This window comes from Ranitomeya variabilis, chromosome 4 (assembly GCF_051348905.1).
Source record: "Ranitomeya variabilis isolate aRanVar5 chromosome 4, aRanVar5.hap1, whole genome shotgun sequence".
NCBI classification, from domain to species: Eukaryota; Metazoa; Chordata; class Amphibia; order Anura; family Dendrobatidae; genus Ranitomeya; species Ranitomeya variabilis.
The window spans coordinates 663,045,004-663,062,458 of record NC_135235.1 but is presented as its reverse complement, the minus strand read 5'-3'; the positions used below and the strand labels follow the sequence as shown (position 1 = coordinate 663,062,458).

At 49.2% G+C, this 17,455-nt stretch overlaps 1 protein-coding gene across 4 annotated transcripts in view; it reads left to right on the top strand.

The window, feature by feature from the left end:
• Positions 1-17,455, top strand: part of LOC143766212 (uncharacterized) — a 687,372-nt gene that overhangs the window by 621,395 nt on the left and 48,522 nt on the right. Inside the window, exon 1 of one of the 4 annotated variants that reach the window (XM_077253708.1) lies at positions 4,011-4,085. The exons of the other annotated variants lie outside the window; for them this stretch is intronic. Coding sequence (XP_077109823.1) covers positions 4,059-4,085 — 27 coding nt within the window. The 5' untranslated portion in view covers positions 4,011-4,058. Of the gene's footprint in view, positions 1-4,010; positions 4,086-17,455 lie in introns of those variants that run through there. 4 annotated transcript variants of the gene reach the window in all.

The window sequence follows — 17,455 nt, the reverse complement described above, 5'->3', positions numbered from 1 at the left end:
CAGCAGCGGCTCAGTATTGGGGGGTATCAGGTGCAGTAATAGGGACACATATGGCAGCAGCGGCTCAGTATTGTGGTATCAGGTGCAGTAATAGGGACACATACGGCAGCAGCGGCTCAGTATTGGGGTATCAGGTGCAGTAATAGGGTCACATACGGCAGCAGCGGCTCAGTATTGTGGTATCAGGTGCAGTAATAGGGACACATATGGCAGCAGCGGCTCAGTATTGGGGTATCAGGTGCAGTAATAGGGACACATACGGCAGCAGCGGCTCAGTATTGGGGTATCAGCGGCAGTAATAGGGTCACATACGGCAGCAGCGGCTCAGTATTGTGGTATCAGGTGCAGTAATAGGGACACATACGGCAGCAGCGGCTCAGTATTGGGGTATCAGGGGCAGTAATAGGGACACATACGGCAGCAGCGGCTCAGTATTGGGGTATCAGGGGCAGTAATAGGGTCACATACGGCAGCAGCGGCTCAGTATTGTGGTATCAGGTGCAGTAATAGGGACACATACGGCAGCAGCGGCTCAGTATTGGGGTATCAGGGGCAGTAATAGGGTCACATACGGCAGCAGCGGCTCAGTATTGTGGTATCAGGTGCAGTAATAGGGACACATAGGGCAGCAGCGGCTCAGTATTGTGGTATCAGGGGCAGTAATAGGGACACATACGGCAGCAGCAGCTCAGTATTGGGGTATCAGGTGCAGTAATAGGGACACATACGGCAGCAGCGGCTCAATATTGGGGTATCAGGTGCAGTAATAGGGTCACATACGGCAGCAGCGGCTCAGTATTGAGGTATCAGGTGCAGTAATAGGGACACATACGTCAGCAGCGGCTCAGTATTGGGGTATCAGGTGTAGTAATAGGGTCACATACGGCAGCAGAGGCTCAGTATTGTGGTATCAGGTGCAGTAATAGGGACACATACGGCAGCAGCGGCTCAGTATTGGGGTATCAGGTGCAGTAATAGGGTCACATACGGCAGCAGCGGCTCAGTATTGGGGTATCAGGTGCAGTAATAGGGACACATACGGCAGCAGCGGCTCAGTATTGGGGTATCAGGTGCAGTAATAGGGACACATACGGCAGCAGCGGCTCAGTATTGGGGGGTATCAGGTGCAGTAATAGGGACACATATGGCAGCAGCGGCTCAGTATTGTGGTATCAGGTGCAGTAATAGGGACACATACGGCAGCAGTGGCTCAGTATTGGGGTATCAGGTGCAGTAATAGGGTCACATACGGCAGCAGCGGCTCAGTATTGTGGTATCAGGTGCAGTAATAGGGACACATATGGCAGCAGCGGCGCAGTATTGGGGTATCAGGTGCAGTAATAGGGACACATACGGCAGCAGCGGCTCAGTATTGGGGTATCAGGGGCAGTAATAGGGTCACATACGGCAGCAGCGGCTCAGTATTGTGGTATCAGGTGCAGTAATAGGGACACATACGGCAGCAGCGGCTCAGTATTGGGGTATCAGGGGCAGTAATAGGGACACATACGGCAGCAGCGGCTCAGTATTGGGGTATCAGGGGCAGTAATAGGGTCACATACGGCAGCAGCGGCTCAGTATTGTGGTATCAGGTGCAGTAATAGGGACACATACGGCAGCAGCGGCTCAGTATTGGGGTATCAGGGGCAGTAATAGGGTCACATACGGCAGCAGCGGCTCAGTATTGGGGTATCAGGTGCAGTAATAGGGACACATACGGCAGCAGCGGCTCAGTATTGGGGTATCAGGGGCAGTAATAGGGTCACATACGGCAGCAGCGGCTCAGTATTGTGGTATCAGGTGCAGTAATAGGGACACATACGGCAGCAGCGGCTCAGTATTGGGGTATCAGGGGCAGTAATAGGGACACATACGGCAGCAGCGGCTCAGTATTGGGGTATCAGGGGCAGTACTAGGGACACATACGGCAGTAGCGGCTCAGTATTGGGGTATCAGGGGCAGTAATAGGGACACATACGGCAGCAGCAGCTCAGTATTGGGGTATCAGGTGCAGTAATAGGGACACATACGGCAGCAGCGGCTCAGTATTGGGGTATCAGGTGTAGTAATAGGGACACATACGGCAGCAGCGGCTCAGTATTGGGGTATCAGGGGCAGTAATAGGGACACATACGGCAGCAGCAGCTCAGTATTGGGGTATCAGGTGCAGTAATAGGGACACATACGGCAGCAGCAGCTCAGTATTGGGGTATCAGGTGCAGTAATAGGGACACATACGGCAGCAGCGGCTCAGTATTGGGGTATCAGGTGTAGTAATAGGGACACATACGGCAGCAGCAGCTCAGTATTGGGGTATCAGGTGCAGTAATAGGGACACATACGGCAGCAGCAGCTCAGTATTGGGGTATCAGGTGCAGTAATAGGGACACATACGGCAGCAGCGGCTCAGTATTGGGGTATCAGGTGTAGTAATAGGGACACATACGGCAGCAGCGGCTCAGTATTGGGGTATCAGGGGCAGTAATAGGGACACATACGGCAGCAGCAGCTCAGTATTGGGGTATCAGGTGCAGTACTAGGGTCACATACGGCAGCAGCGGCTCAGTATTGGGGTATCAGGGGCAGTAATAGGGACACATACGGCAGCAGCAGCTCAGTATTGGGGTATCAGGTGCAGTAATAGGGACACATACGGCAGCAGCGGCTCAGTATTGGGGTATCAGGTGTAGTAATAGGGACACATACGGCAGCAGCGGCTCAGTATTGGGGTATCAGGGGCAGTAATAGGGACACATACGGCAGCAGCAGCTCAGTATTGGGGTATCAGGTGCAGTAATAGGGACACATACGGCAGCAGCAGCTCAGTATTGGGGTATCAGGTGCAGTAATAGGGACACATACGGCAGCAGCGGCTCAGTATTGGGGTATCAGGTGTAGTAATAGGGACACATACGGCAGCAGCGGCTCAGTATTGGGGTATCAGGGGCAGTAATAGGGACACATACGGCAGCAGCAGCTCAGTATTGGGGTATCAGGTGCAGTAATAGGGACACATACGGCAGCAGCGGCTCAGTATTGGGGTATCAGGGGCAGTAATAGGGACACATACAGCAGCAGTGGCTCAGTATTGGGGTATCAGGGGCAGTAATAAGGACACATATGGCAGCAGTGGCTCAGTATTGGGGTATTAGGTGCAGTAATAAGGACACATACAGCAGCAGCGGCTCAGTATTGGGGTATCAGGGGCAGTAATAAGGACACATATGGCAGCAGTGGCTCAGTATTGGGGTATTAGGTGCAGTAATAAGGACACATACAGCAGCAGCGGCTCAGTATTGGGGTATCAGGGGCAGTAATAGGGACACATACGGCAGCAGCGGCTCAGTATTGGGGAATCAGAGGCAGTAATAGGGACACATACGGCAGCAGCAGCTCAGTATTGGGGTATCAGGTGCAGTAATAGGGACACATACGGCAGCTGCTCAGTATTGGGATATCAGCAGGATGAGAGGTTTGTGCAGGTTGGGAATAGATAGTGACGGGGCTGGAATATGAGAAGTGAAACGTGTCTTTGTTGTATTCTCTGCAGCCAAGTCGTTGCTGGAAGAAGTTGTCATGTCGGTCTGGGCCAGATGGAAAAGACGGGAAAAGTGATGACTCCATCAGAAAGAACGTCAGTGGTAAGTCACCATCTGTAACTGTGCAGTGATCTATGTTCTGTAGGACTGGCAGTGTTGGTATTTGTGGAGATTTTTTTTAGTTACAGGAGGATCATTGGCTGAGGTTCTTATACACGCAATTACAGTGCCACACTGTAGTTGTAATCAGGGGTTAGGGGCCCACTCAGATGTCTCGCCCCCCCCCCCCCTCCCCCCTGAGCTGAACCCCTAGCTACGCCTCTGCGCTGTCCTCACACACGGCTCTGCTACATCCACCCTGTAAACCCCTCCTGACCCCACACATAAACTTCCCCTCATCCAGCACCATGACAACCAGCACAGCACAGTCCTGCATACACTGAGGCCCCTGATCATGTGACCCCTGACTCCTCCCCTCCTGTGACCTCATCACAGGTCCTGTGCACAGAGCAGCCATATATGTGGTGTGCGGCTCTGCAGGTGGAGGTAGGTGCTGGAGATTCCCCATTACTGGGCAGGGGCAGTAACCCCCTCAGTGCTGAGAATATTTCGGTATTTTTCTGGTGTACTTCATAAGGATCATTACGTCTAAGTATAATGTTCCCACAGTACCGCCTTCTCCCATAGTTACATAGTTACATAGTTATTAAGGTTGAAGGAAGACTGTAAGTCCATCTAGTTCAACCCATAGCCTAACCTAACATGCCCTAACATGTTGATCCAGGGGAAGGCAAAAAACCCCATGTGGCAAAGAGTAAGCTCCACCATGGGGAAAAAAATTCCTTCCCGACTCCACATACGGCAATCAGACTAGTTCCCTGGATCAACGCCCTATCAAGGAATCTAATATATATACCCTGTAACATTATACTTTTCCAGAAAGGTATCCAGTCCCCTCTTAAATTTAGGTAATGAATCACTCATTACAACATCATACGGCAGAGAGTTCCATAGTCTCACTGCTCTTACAGTAAAGAATCTGCGTCTGTTATTATGCTTAAACCTTTTTTCCTCCAGACGTAGAGGATGCCCCCTTGTCCCTGTCACTGGTCTATGATTAGAAAGATCATCAGAAAGGTCTTTGTACTGTCCCCTCATATATTTATACATTAAAATAAGATCACCCCTTAGTCTTCGTTTTTCCAAACTAAATAGCCCCAAGTGTAATAACCTATCTTGGTATTGCAGACCCCCCAGTCCTCTAATAACCTTGGTCGCTCTTCTCTGCACCCGCTCCAGTTCAGCTATGTCTTTCTTATACACCGGAGACCAGAACTGTGCACAGTATTCTAAGTGTGGTCGCACTAGTGACTTGTATAGAGGTAAAATTATGTTCTCCTCATGAGCATCTATGCCTCTTTTGATGCATCCCATTATTTTATTTGCCTTTGTAGCAGCTGCCTGACACTGGCCACTGAATATGAGTTTGTCATCCACCCATACACCCAGGTCTTTTTCATTGACGGTTTTGCCCAGAGTTTTAGAATTAAGCACATAGTTATACATCTTATTACTTCTACCCAAGTGCATGACCTTACATTTATCCCCATTAAAGCTCATTTGCCATTTATCAGCCCAAGCTTCTAGTTTACATAAATCATCCTGTAATATAAAATTGTCCTCCCCTGTATTGATTACCCTGCAGAGTTTAGTGTCATCTGCAAATATTGAAATTCTACTCTGAATGCCCCCTACAAGGTCATTAATAAATATGTTAAAAAGAAGAGGGCCCAATACTGACCCCTGTGGTACCCCACTGCTAACCGTGACCCAGTCCGAGTGTGCTCCATTAATAACCACCCTTTGTTTCCTATCCCTGAGCCAGCTCTCAACCCACTTACACATATTTTCCCCTATCCCCATTACTCTCATTTTATGTAACAACCTTTTGTGTGGCACCGTATCAAAAGCTTTGGAAAAGTCCATATATACTACGTCCACTGGGTTCCCTTGGTCCAGTCCGGAACTTACCTCTTCATAGAAATTGATCAGATTAGTCAGACAGGAACGGTCCCTAGTAAACCCGTGCTGATACTGGGTCATGAGGTTATTCCTCTTCAGATACTCCAGTATAGCATCCCTTAGAATGCCCTCCAGGATTTTACCCACAGTAGAGGTTAAGCTTACTGGCCTATAATTACCGAGTTCAGTTTTTGCCCCTTTTTTGAATATTGGCACCACATTTGCTACACGCCAGTCCTGTGGTACAGACCCTGTTATTATGGAGTCTTTAAAGATTAAAAATAACGGTCTATCAATGACTGTACTTAGTTCCTGCAGTACTCGGGGGTGTATCCCATCCGGGCCCGGAGATTTGTCAATTTTAGTTATTTTTAGACGCCGCAGTACTTCCTGCTGGGTTAAGCAGGTGACATTTAATGGGGAATTTTTATCACTAGTCATTTTGTCTGCCATGGGATTTTCTTTTGTAAATACTGATGAAAAAAAGTCATTTAGCATATTGGCTTTTTCCTCATCCTCATCCACCATTTCACCCAGACTATTTTTAAGGGGGCCAACACTGTCATTTTTTAGTTTCTTACTATTTATATAGTTAAAGAATATTTTGGGATTATTTTTACTCTCTCTGGCAATGAGTCTCTCTGTCTCAATCGTTGCTGCCTTGATTTGCTTTTTACAGAATTTATTTAATTTTCTGTATTTATTTAATGCCTCCTCACTACCTACTACCTTTAATTCTCTAAATGCTTTCTTTTTGTCCCTTATTGCGCCCCTTACAGCTCTATTTAGCCATATTGGTTTCCTCCTATTTCTAGTATGTTTATTCCCATACGGTATATACTGTGCACAGGTCCTATCCAGGATGCTAATAAACGTCTCGCATTTTCTTTGTGTATTTTTGTGTCTCAGGATATCGTCCCAGTTAATTGCACCAAGATCCTCTCTCATCCGTTGGAAATTTGCCCTCCTGAAGTTTAGTGTCCTTGTCACCCCCCTACTACCCATCTTATTAAAGGTTACATGAAAACTTATTATTTTGTGATCACTATTCCCCAAGTGACCCCCAACCCTTACATTTGATATGCGGTCTGGCCTGTTGGTTAATATTAGGTCTAGCAGTGCCCCCCTCCTTGTTGGGTCCTGAACCAGTTGTGAAAGGTAATTGTCTCTCATAGTTGTCAAAAATCGATTACCTTTGCTGGAACTGCAGGTTTCTGTTCCCCAATCTATTTCAGGGTAGTTGAAGTCCCCCATAATAATGACTTCTCCTTGAGTCGCAGCTTCATCTATTTGCTTTACGAGGATATTCTCCATTGCTTCCATTAGTTTTGGAGATTTATAACAAACCCCTATCAGTAATTTATTATTTTTTCCCCCTCCCCTTATCTCCACCCACAGGGTCTCTACATTTTCATTAAATTCACCTATATTATCACGCAGGATGGGTTTTAAGGAAGATTTTACATATAGACACACCCCTCCCCCTCGCTTATCTGTACGGTCATTTCTGAAAAGGCTATAGCCCTGCAAGTTAACAGCCCAGTCATGGCTCTCATCCAGCCACGTCTCAGATATCCCCACCATGTCATAATTATGCTCCAACAACATTAGTTCTAATTCGTCCATTTTGTTGGCGAGGCTTCTGGCATTAGTATACATGCACTTTATGTTACTCTCTGTACCTCTATTCTTTCTTAAATTACTAACTGTTCTAACCCCACCCCCCATGCCACCGCCACCCCCAACTTCCTTATTTGTCCCCAGGTCTCTATCTGCACTATCTTCCCCTCCTATAAAATGAATACCCTCCCCCCAATCCCTAGTTTAAACACTCCTCCAACCTTCTAACCATTTTCTCCCCCAGCACAGCTGCACCTTCCCCATTGAGGTGCAGCCCGTCCCTAGCGTAGAGCCTGTAGCCAACTGAGAAGTCGGCCCAGTTCTGCAGGAACCCAAACCCCTCCTTCCTACACCAATTCTTGAGCCACTTATTAACCTCCCTAATCTCCCGTTGCCTCTCTGGCGTGGCACATGGTACAGGCAGTATTTCGGAAAATACCATGTTGGAGGTCCTTGCTTTCAGCTTGCAGCCTAATTCCCTGAAATCATCTTTAAGGACCTTCCACCTACCTCTAACTTTGTCATTTGTGCCAATGTGCACCATGACCGCTGGGTCCTCACCAGCCCCTCCCAATAATCTGTCCACCCGATCAGCGATGTGTCGGACTCGAGCGCCAGGTAGGCAGCACACCGTCCGACGATCCCTGTCTTTGTGACAGATTGCCCTATCTGTTCCCCTAATAATTGAGTCCCCCACTACCAGCACCTGTCTGGCCTGCCCTGCTCTCCTTTTTCCCTCCTTACTGGAGCAGTCACTCCTCCGGCTTTCAGAGGACATGCCTGGCTGCAGCAATGCTACCCCTGTACTGGCACCCCCCTCATCTGCCAACTTAGCAAACTTATTGGGGTGTGCCAGATCAGGACTAGCCTCCCTGGCACTCTTCCCTCTACCCCGCCTTCTATCTGTCACCCAGCTAACTGCCACACTGTCCTGCAGCTCCATCCTACCATCCCCCTCCTCATCTATCCCATTGAGAGTCTGCTCTGTGAGCAGAAGACTCCTCTCCATATTGTCTATGGATCTCAGTGTTGCCAGCTGCACATTTAGATCCAGTATCTGGGTTTCCAAATGCACAATGTGCTCACATCTCGCACAGCAGTATGCACCCTCGACCGGCTGATCAAGGATTGCATACATGTGGCAAGATGTACACTGGATGGCATTAACAATTGTGGAGCACATTTCCTAATGGGGATTGCACCACACAGAAACGTTAATTAAAAATAAATACAAAGTATTAATTAAACCAAAAAAAAAAAAAAAACAGAAGCAATTCCTCCCTTGGAAACTCCCTGATTCCAAAGTCACTGAATCACAAGTCACACACTTACCGCCGTTCACACTTACACTCAGGTCACACTCAGCTCGCTCACACTCGCTGTGCTGAAGATTTATAGATTTTTTTTTTTCTCTCTATCTCCCCTCAACAGCAATCCACCTTGCTGTTCAGATGCACTTCCACAAAGGACTTGAGCCCCAAACAGCTGCCCCTTATATCCCCTTAATTATTAGCCCCCACCCTAAGTTAACTCCTTATGAATATAGCTACTCCCAATTCAGCAACTCACACCAATTCACACAGGTATTTGTTAAAGGCCTTCCAAATACCTCCTCACTGAATCACAAGTCACACACTTACCGCCGTTCACACTTACGCACAGGTCACACTCAGCTCGCTCACACTCGCTGTGCTGAAGATTTATAGATTTTTTTTTTCTCTCTATCTCCCCTCAACAGCAATCCACCTTGCTGTTCAGATGCACTTCCACACACAGTATAATGTTCCCCCAGTACCGCCATCCCCTCACACACAGTATAATGTTCCCACACTACTGCCATCCCCCACACAGTATAATGTTCCCCCAGTACCACCATCCCCCACACACAGTACAATGTTCCCCCAGTACCGCCATCCCCCACACACAGTATAATGTTCCCACAGTACTTCCATCCCCCACACACACAATATAATGTTCCCCCAGTACCACCATCCCCCACACAGTATAATGTTCCCCCAGTACCGCCATCCCCCACACGCAGTATAATGTTCCCCCAGTACCACCATCCCCCCACACACAGTATAATGTTCCCCCAGTACTGCCATCCCCCCCACACAGTATAATGTTCCCCCAGTACCGCCATCCCCCCACACACAGTATAATGTTCCCCCAGTACCGCCATCCCCACACACAGTATAATGTTCCCACAGTACTGCCATCCCCCCAAACAGTATAATGTTTGTGGGGGTGACATGCAGCACACGGGGAAGCTGTGGGGGCGACATGCAGCACATTTGGTGGCTGTAGGGGCGTCATGCAGCACATGGGGTGGCTGTGGAGATGACATGCAGCACATGGGGTGGCTGTTGGGTGACATGCAGCACATGGGGAGGCTGTGGGGGTGACATGCAGCACATGTGATTAGTGTGGGGGTGACATGCAGCACATGGGGTGGCTGTGGAGGTGACATGCAGCACATGTGGTGGCTGTTGGGGTGACATGCAGCACATGGGGAGGCTGTTGGGGTGACATGCAGAACATGTGGAGGCTGTTGGGGTGACATGCAGAACATGGGGTGGCTGTGGGGTTGTCATGCAGCACACGGGGAGGCTGTGGGGGTGACATGCAGCACACGAGGAGGCTGTGGGGGGGTGACATGCAGCACATGGGGAGGCTGTGGGGTTGTCATGCAGCACATGGGGAGATTGTGGGGTTGTCATGCAGTATATGGAGATGCTGTGTGGGGCTCATGCACTATATAGGAAGGCTGTGTGGGGCTCATGCAGTATATATAGGGATGCTGTGTGGAGCTCATGCACTATATATGGAGGATGTGTGGGGCTCATGCAGTATATATAGGTAGGCTGTATGGGGGCTCATGCAGTGTACATAGGGAGGGTGTGTGGGGCTCATGCAGTGTATATAGGGAGGCTATGTGGGGCTCATGCAGTGTATATAGGTAGGCTGTGTGGGGGGTCATGCAGTATATATAGGGAGGCTGTGTGGGGCTCATGCAGTGTGCATGGGGAGGCTGTGTGGGGCTCATGCAGTATATATAGGGAGGCTGTGTGGGGCTCATGCAGTGTGCATGGGGAGGCTGTGTGGGGCTCATGCAGTGTGCATGGGGAGGCTGTGTGGGGCTCATGCAGTGTGCATGGGGAGGCTGTGTGGGGCCTATGCAGTGTATATGGGAAGGCTGTGTGGGGCCTATGCAGTGTATATGGGGAGGCTGTGTGGGGCTCATGCAGTATATACAGTACCTTGCGAAAGTATTCGGCCCCTTGGCACTTTTCAACCTTTTCCCACATATCATGCTTCAAACATAAAGATACCAAATGTAAATTTTTGGTTAAGAATCAACAACAAGTGGAACACAATTGTGAAGTTGAACGAAATTCAAAAACTGAAAAGTGGGGCGTGCAATATTATTCGGCCCCTTTACTTTCAGTGCAGCAAACTCACTCCAGAAGTTCATTGTGGATCTCTGAATGATCCAATGTTGTCCTAAATGCCTAATGATGATAAATATAATCCACCTGTGTGTAATCAAGGCTCTGTATAAATGCACCTGCTCTGTGATAGTGTGAGGGTTCTTTTTGAAGCACAGAGAGCATCATGAAGAAAGACCAAGGAACACAACAGGCAGGTCCGTAATACTGTTGTGGAGAAGTTTAAAGCCAGATTTGGATACAAAATGATTTCCAAAACTTTAAAGGGAACCTGTCACCTGAATTTGGCGGGACCAGTTTTGGGTCATATGGGCGGGGTTTTCGGGTGTTTGATTCACCCTTTCCTTACCCTTTGGCTGCATGCTGGCTGCAATATTGGATTGAAGTTCATTCTCTGTCCTCCGGAGTACACGCCAGCGCAAGGCAATATTCTCATAGTCTGGGAGTCCTTCATGTGTTTTTTTTTTTTTTTTAGCAGACTCTATGTGGGCTTTCATATGTCTTGCACAGAGGAGAGGCTTCCATCGGATCACTCTGCCATAAAGACCCGACTGGTGGAGGGCTGCAGTGATAGTTGACTTTATGGAACTTTCTCCCATCTCCATACTGCATCTCTGGAGCTCAGCAACACTGAGATTTTGGGGTTCTTCTTTACCTCTCTCACCAAGGCTCTTCTCACACGATTGCTCAGTTTGGTTGGACAGCCAGGACTACGAAGACTTCTGGTGGTCCCAAACGTCTTCTATTTAAGGATTATGGAGGCCACTGTGGTCTTAGGAACCTGGAGTACTGCAGAAATTCTGATGTAACCTTGACCAGACCTGTGTCTTGCCACAATTCTGTCTCTGAGCTCCTTGGCCAGCTCCTTTGACCTCATGATTCTCATTTGGCCTGACATGTACTATGAGCTATGAGGTCTTATATAGACAGATGTGTGCCTTTCCAAGTCAAGTCCTATCAGTATAATTAAACATAGCTAGCCTCCAATGAAGGAGTAGAACAATTTCTCACGGAGGATCACAAGGAAATGGACAGCATGTAACTTAAATATGAGTGTCTGAGCAAAGGGTCTGAATACATATCACCATGTGATATTTCATTTTTCCAGGACGTCCCTCCTGACAGCACCACCAGGAGGTTGTCCTTCTTATCCTTGATAGGGACAGGAACACAGAAGAGGTTAAATAGCCCCTCCCCAACACCACCCTTCAATGTTTTTCCTCTCCCTATCAGGGACAGACGCAGAGGTGCTAAAGAAATTGATACATGCATACCGGTGGCCCCTCCAGGCGTCAGGACCCGGTAGAGCAGGAAGCTCCCGGGAATGGCCTCATCCCTCTCTAGTTGGCTCTGGGCGGTGGAGTCCTGGTCCTGGGGGTTCACTCCACAACAACGCTGACACCGAGAGAGGTCCCTCAGTGTTTGGTTGAGCTGGGTGCTCCTGAGGTCTGCCGCATCCCTCCAGCGGCCTCTGGGCAGCGACTGCTGTTCCGGCTGCAGCGCAGCCGTCATCTCGTGTCCCGATCTTCTGGCCCGCCGTGTCATCGGGAGGCGCGCCAGTGATGACTTCCGGGGGGTGGATCCAGAGGATACCAGACCTGCCAGCGCCCTGAATTATGTATCAGGAGCGTCGGGGGTGTGGCTTCTAACCAGGACTGAGCAGGGGCGTCATCAGGTCGTGCGTTCCAGATGGAGCATGCGTAGTAGGACTGAAGACCAGTGACGTTGAGTTCAACAGCAGCTGGGCAGATCAGATGTCTTGAAGCCGGGTAAGGCATACTACTTAAAGACAGACAGACTGACAGTACACTTGACTCAGTCAGTAAAGATGGAGAGTGTTAGCCGTCCTGACGTCCATTCCTTAGAGCTGGCTCTGGACCATGTGAATAAGGGGATAGTAGGGGTCTCCGGACACAGTCCTGCAGGAGCTTTCTCTATACATGTATTTCAGACTAAGGAAACACCTAGGCGACCCACCGCTACTACCAAGTGAAAGCCCAATAGATGCCCCCTATGCTCGGCCAGACTCCCAAAGGGATATACAAAAAAGCTATGTAAAGGCTGCATATCCGGACTACTCAAAGAGGAGCAGTCCTCTCTATTGGATAATATAAAATCCATGATTCGAGAGGAGGTGCAAACTATGGTTGCAGGACTTGTACCACCACAGTCTCCACATCCTAAGAGGCCCAAATGGGATCAGGAACAGAGCTCAGAGGAAGGAGAGGTGTCAGGCAACTCCGACCCGGTTTCGGGCGACTGTTCCTCAGCAGCTCTTCCAGAAGAAAGGAAGAGATATCTCGTTTCTTCTGATAACACCGACATACACCTGCATGCAGTCAGGAATACAATGAAGATAGTGGACCCTACGGAGCCATTAACAACCCAGGACGAAACATTGGGCGGGTTGAGCACTCGTAGGAATAGAGTATTCCCGGTTAACAAACATATAACGGCTATGATACTAGAAGAATGGGAGGAAGCGGGGAAAAAACTCATAGTCCCAAGAGACTTTAAATACCGCCTCCCATTCGATCCAGAGGAGACCAGGGTATGGGAAACCATTCCAAAAATCAACATACCCATGGCTAGGGTTTCTTAAAAAACAGCTATCGCCTTCGAGGATTCATCCGGCCTTAAGGATCCGATGGATAAAAGATCAGAAGACCTCCTCAAAAAAAGCCTGGGAATCGTCGGCAGCCGTTATGAAGGTGAACATAGCAGCCACCTCGGTAGCCAGATCAATGAGCTTATGGGTCGACGAGCTAAAGGATCACATTAAGAACAAAGCTCCCAGAGAAGAGATTCTAAAGTCGCTACCTCTATTGAAGATGGCAACTGACAGGTGCCTCAGCTGAATCAGTCCGCTTTGCTGCAAGGAACAATGCGCTCTCTAAAGCAGCGAAATGAACTCTGTGGCTGAGATCCTGGACAGGGAATACTCAGTCAAAGAACAAATTATGTTCCATACTCTTTTCAGGCCTTCATGTATTCAGGCCTGTACTAGATGAACTGCTTGAAAAAGCATCAGACAAAAAGAAGGGCTTTCCTGAAGAAAGGCCTAAGAGAATGCCGTCCTTTCGGAGGACCCGCTCCCATCCCAAGCAGGGCTATAGAGGGAAAGGGAAATCCATCACGTTGAGCTACCCCAAAGGAGGGAAAGGTAAAAGTTCTTTTCAAGATCAGAGGACAAGACACAGCAGGCAATGACGCCAGGAACGCGGGAAGGAGACTCCAGTACTTCCTGGAAAATTGGTGAGATATTACCCCAAATCAGTGGATTTTAAATACAAGTGCAGCGCCCCAGAGTCCTGGTCGTTGCAGTACTGTGGCTCCGCCACTAAGGGGAGCCATGGTACGTCTGGTGGCACTGAAGGAGTTCATCTGATCAGTTATCACAGACACCAATACATTTCACCGCCAGGCCTCCAGGGGGAGCTAAGGGTTCTATTTACTAGGCCACTCTCCACACACTGGTAAAACTGGGGGTCAGGCAGGAAGTTAGACAGAAAGCTGACTGGGTTGGAACCAGGCAACACCTTGTGGCAGAGGGTGTTGCGGGAGAAGATTCGGTAGGGTCCCTGTCAGGGGTGGGATCCTGACAGGGGCTTGGCAACTTGAGCGAACGTAAAGGGACCGTGCCTGCACAGTATAGCGGCGGTGCCCGAGAAGGGATTGGAAGCGAGATAGATTGTGCTGAGTGAGAAACGAGATCAAAGCAACAAGGAGAATACCAGTAGGGGTCGTGCTGTAAGACCGAGGCAACATCCTACTGAGGCGCAAACAACCGGTGGCCGGAACGCCGAAGGAAGTATTTCTACAGACAGCTTCAGGCAATACTTCGAACCTACGGCAGGACAGTCAGTCTCAGGCGGGCTGTCTCACCTAAATCACCTATGCAGTCTTGGGGGGCAACTTGTGGAGAGGGGCGACTCTAGGGTCCCGGAAGAGCTCCGAGCCTACCCGTCAAACGGGTGCCGTCCTGACCGCAACATCAGGGAGGGACGGAAGATTAGCAGAAGATCATCTAATCGAGTTGTGAGGGAACTTAAGAAACAGACACAACAGTTGTGGGGACTTTCCGTAAGCACAGCAGGGAGGGACCGCAACACATAGCGCTAGAAGGAAGGCACAGATTTCCACCTGTTAAGAGAACTCTGTAGGTGCCATTGGACCGGCCGGACTTGCGCAGCCTGGTTATCTGGATTCCGGACTGAGGACCCAGAGATCTTCAGTAAAGAGGTAAAGAGACTGCAACCTGGTGTCCTCGTTATTTGCTGCACCGCACCACTGCATAACATCATCTACCACCACTATTCATCTACTGTACGTCGCCTTCCCACCAGCAGGGTCACGGACCGGGCCTAGCCACCGTGACAACCCCAGAGCAGAGACTCTAGAAGCCCGGTACCGGGTACCCCTCGGCCCTGCGGCGGGGTGGGGGCGCTGCAACTTGGTGTCACGAACAGGATCTACTTAAGCCTGAAGAATCAGGTCATGTGTGCCTTGGAACTGTGATTTACTGTGCTTGGACTGTACTTTATTGAAAAGACTGTGTGCTGCCATTACTACAAGGATTGCCGCCAAAACCGCCGCCATTACAGCGCTAAGGAGAGCGCAGGAGAAGAAGAAGGGCGTGGAAGTGGGCGTAAACAAGCTGAAGAGCGCGAAAGACAATGGCCGCCCAGTCTAAATATCTCGGCCCCTTGAGGACGTGTCCGTCAGCAGCCGAGATCCGCCTCCTGATCCTCAATGGTGGGCAGAGACAGAGAAAACGAAACCGCCCACGGAGGGGGGAGCGGGAAAAGGACCAGGAAGAAGAAGTCCGCGACATGGAGGATGCCATGGCCAGCCGCCCGGAGCCGGAGCGTGGGGTCGGAGCCGAGGACTCCCCCAGCTACCCGGAGAGGCACCGCAGCCAGACCTCCACAGTTGACGCCGACCTTCTGCAGACCGGAGCGGACGAGCTGATCTACCAACTCCTGCAGACGCAGCTGAGCACTGAGGCTGGATGGAAGAAGACCATCATCGGGAGCCTCACCGGACATCTGTCGGCAGCCTCATCTGGTCCGGAGCAAGAAAGAAGTTCCAGCGCTCCGAAACCAGAAAGCAAGGCTCTGCCGGAAAGCAAGATGCTGCAAGCAGAGATGACAACGTCGCAGCATGAGGCCCTGCAGCCAGCGTTCCAGACCACAGCGGAGACGGAGCAGACCGGCACCGGAGGAACCGCATCTGAAGCAGGTAGGAAGAACGACCCTGCCCTGATGATTGACACCACTCCAGTGACTGCTAGTGCCACCGCTACTGACTCCGTCCCAGTGACTGATCTTGCAGCAGCGCTACCTGCTGCCCTGACTAAGACTACCTCTGAACCGACGAGTCCCAGCACTACTACTACAGAGTGCATTATCTCTACCACTGAACTTACTACCAAAATTGACATTCGAACCCAGGTTATACCTGAAAAACCGACTAGTGACATTGATACCGCATCGAATGAGAAGTCGAACCCAGATCTTCCCAGGCCAGGAAGTGTTCGCTACCAACTGATGCCTTGCAACCTACTACAAGAATAAACCTCGGAACCATGAGAATGTAAATAGTTAACTGTTCGTTTCCTGATTTGCTGCTGAACCCGGCTAGGGTTAACTCTTAAAGGGATCCCTTTGTTGTCCCGGGATCCCTATTGTTTGGTTTGTTTTTCTACTTTTTGTTTCCTGTTATCAAGAACTGCCGCAATCATGAACAGTGCATGATACAAACTTATTGTAAATAGTTGCACCTTCTTAAAGGCGCTCCCTACTGGTTTTACTTAAAGAGAGACTCTTTGCGAAGATACCGCACCGGAGCCTTTGTTGAGTACGGACTGGTAGCCTGAGAAGATATGCTACCTCATAAAGACTTGGTCCCCTCTTAAAGGGGATGTCCACGTATTACGCTGATGAACCGTGTACTCTAAGACTGACAGATAATAGTAATGTCTTGATGAAGAAAGAGATGCTAATGTTTACATGTAAAAGTTATATGTACCAAACTGGTTAATTGTGAAGAAATGCTGATAATGTTCATAGGAAGAAAGTGTGAAAGTTAGAAGAAAGATGCAGTAGGCCCGTAGGGGTAGACATAGCGTCCTGCATAGTTGCTAGTATGTTGATAACGTTGATAGAAAATGAGGATAGAAGGTGAACCCTGAGTCCTCCTAGGAGCCATATGAAGATGGCTCAGTGTTCCTAAACTGAAAGTACGTTATGTTCTATACTGTGTATAGTAGTTGAAAAGACAGAAGGCTCGGGCTGAAAGGAGCGGTCCTGTAAGAAAGGAGAGGCAGTAGGTCTGGCGCCGTTAGGACAGGCGGTCCTGCAGATTTAAAGAAGGAGAATGTAGCACAGTTGCTTAAGCCTTATAATGTGTATAAGAAGGTCTTTAGTGGATTTAGAGTGTGCATCCTTAAAGGCAAAGTTAAATTATTGTTCAAGAATTTGTAACAAGTAGAATACCCGGTTGGGTAAGAAAAGTTCCTTATAGCATGTTGCTATGATATTTAACCATGTTTGTAACGTTCAAGTGTCCTCACCTCCCATAAAGGGAAGCTCTGTTCAAGTATACTTATTGTTATTTGCACTCAACAAATTGTATGTCTTTTTGCTAACCTGTATTGTTGTTTTCTTCCCAGTCCCGGAGTACTGGATTTAACCGGGGGGGAGTGCAGCGCCCCAGAGTCCTGGTCGTTGCAGTACTGTGGCTCCGCCACTAAGGGGAGCCATGGTACGTCTGGTGGCACTGAAGGAGTTCATCTGATCAGGTATCACAGACACCAATACATTT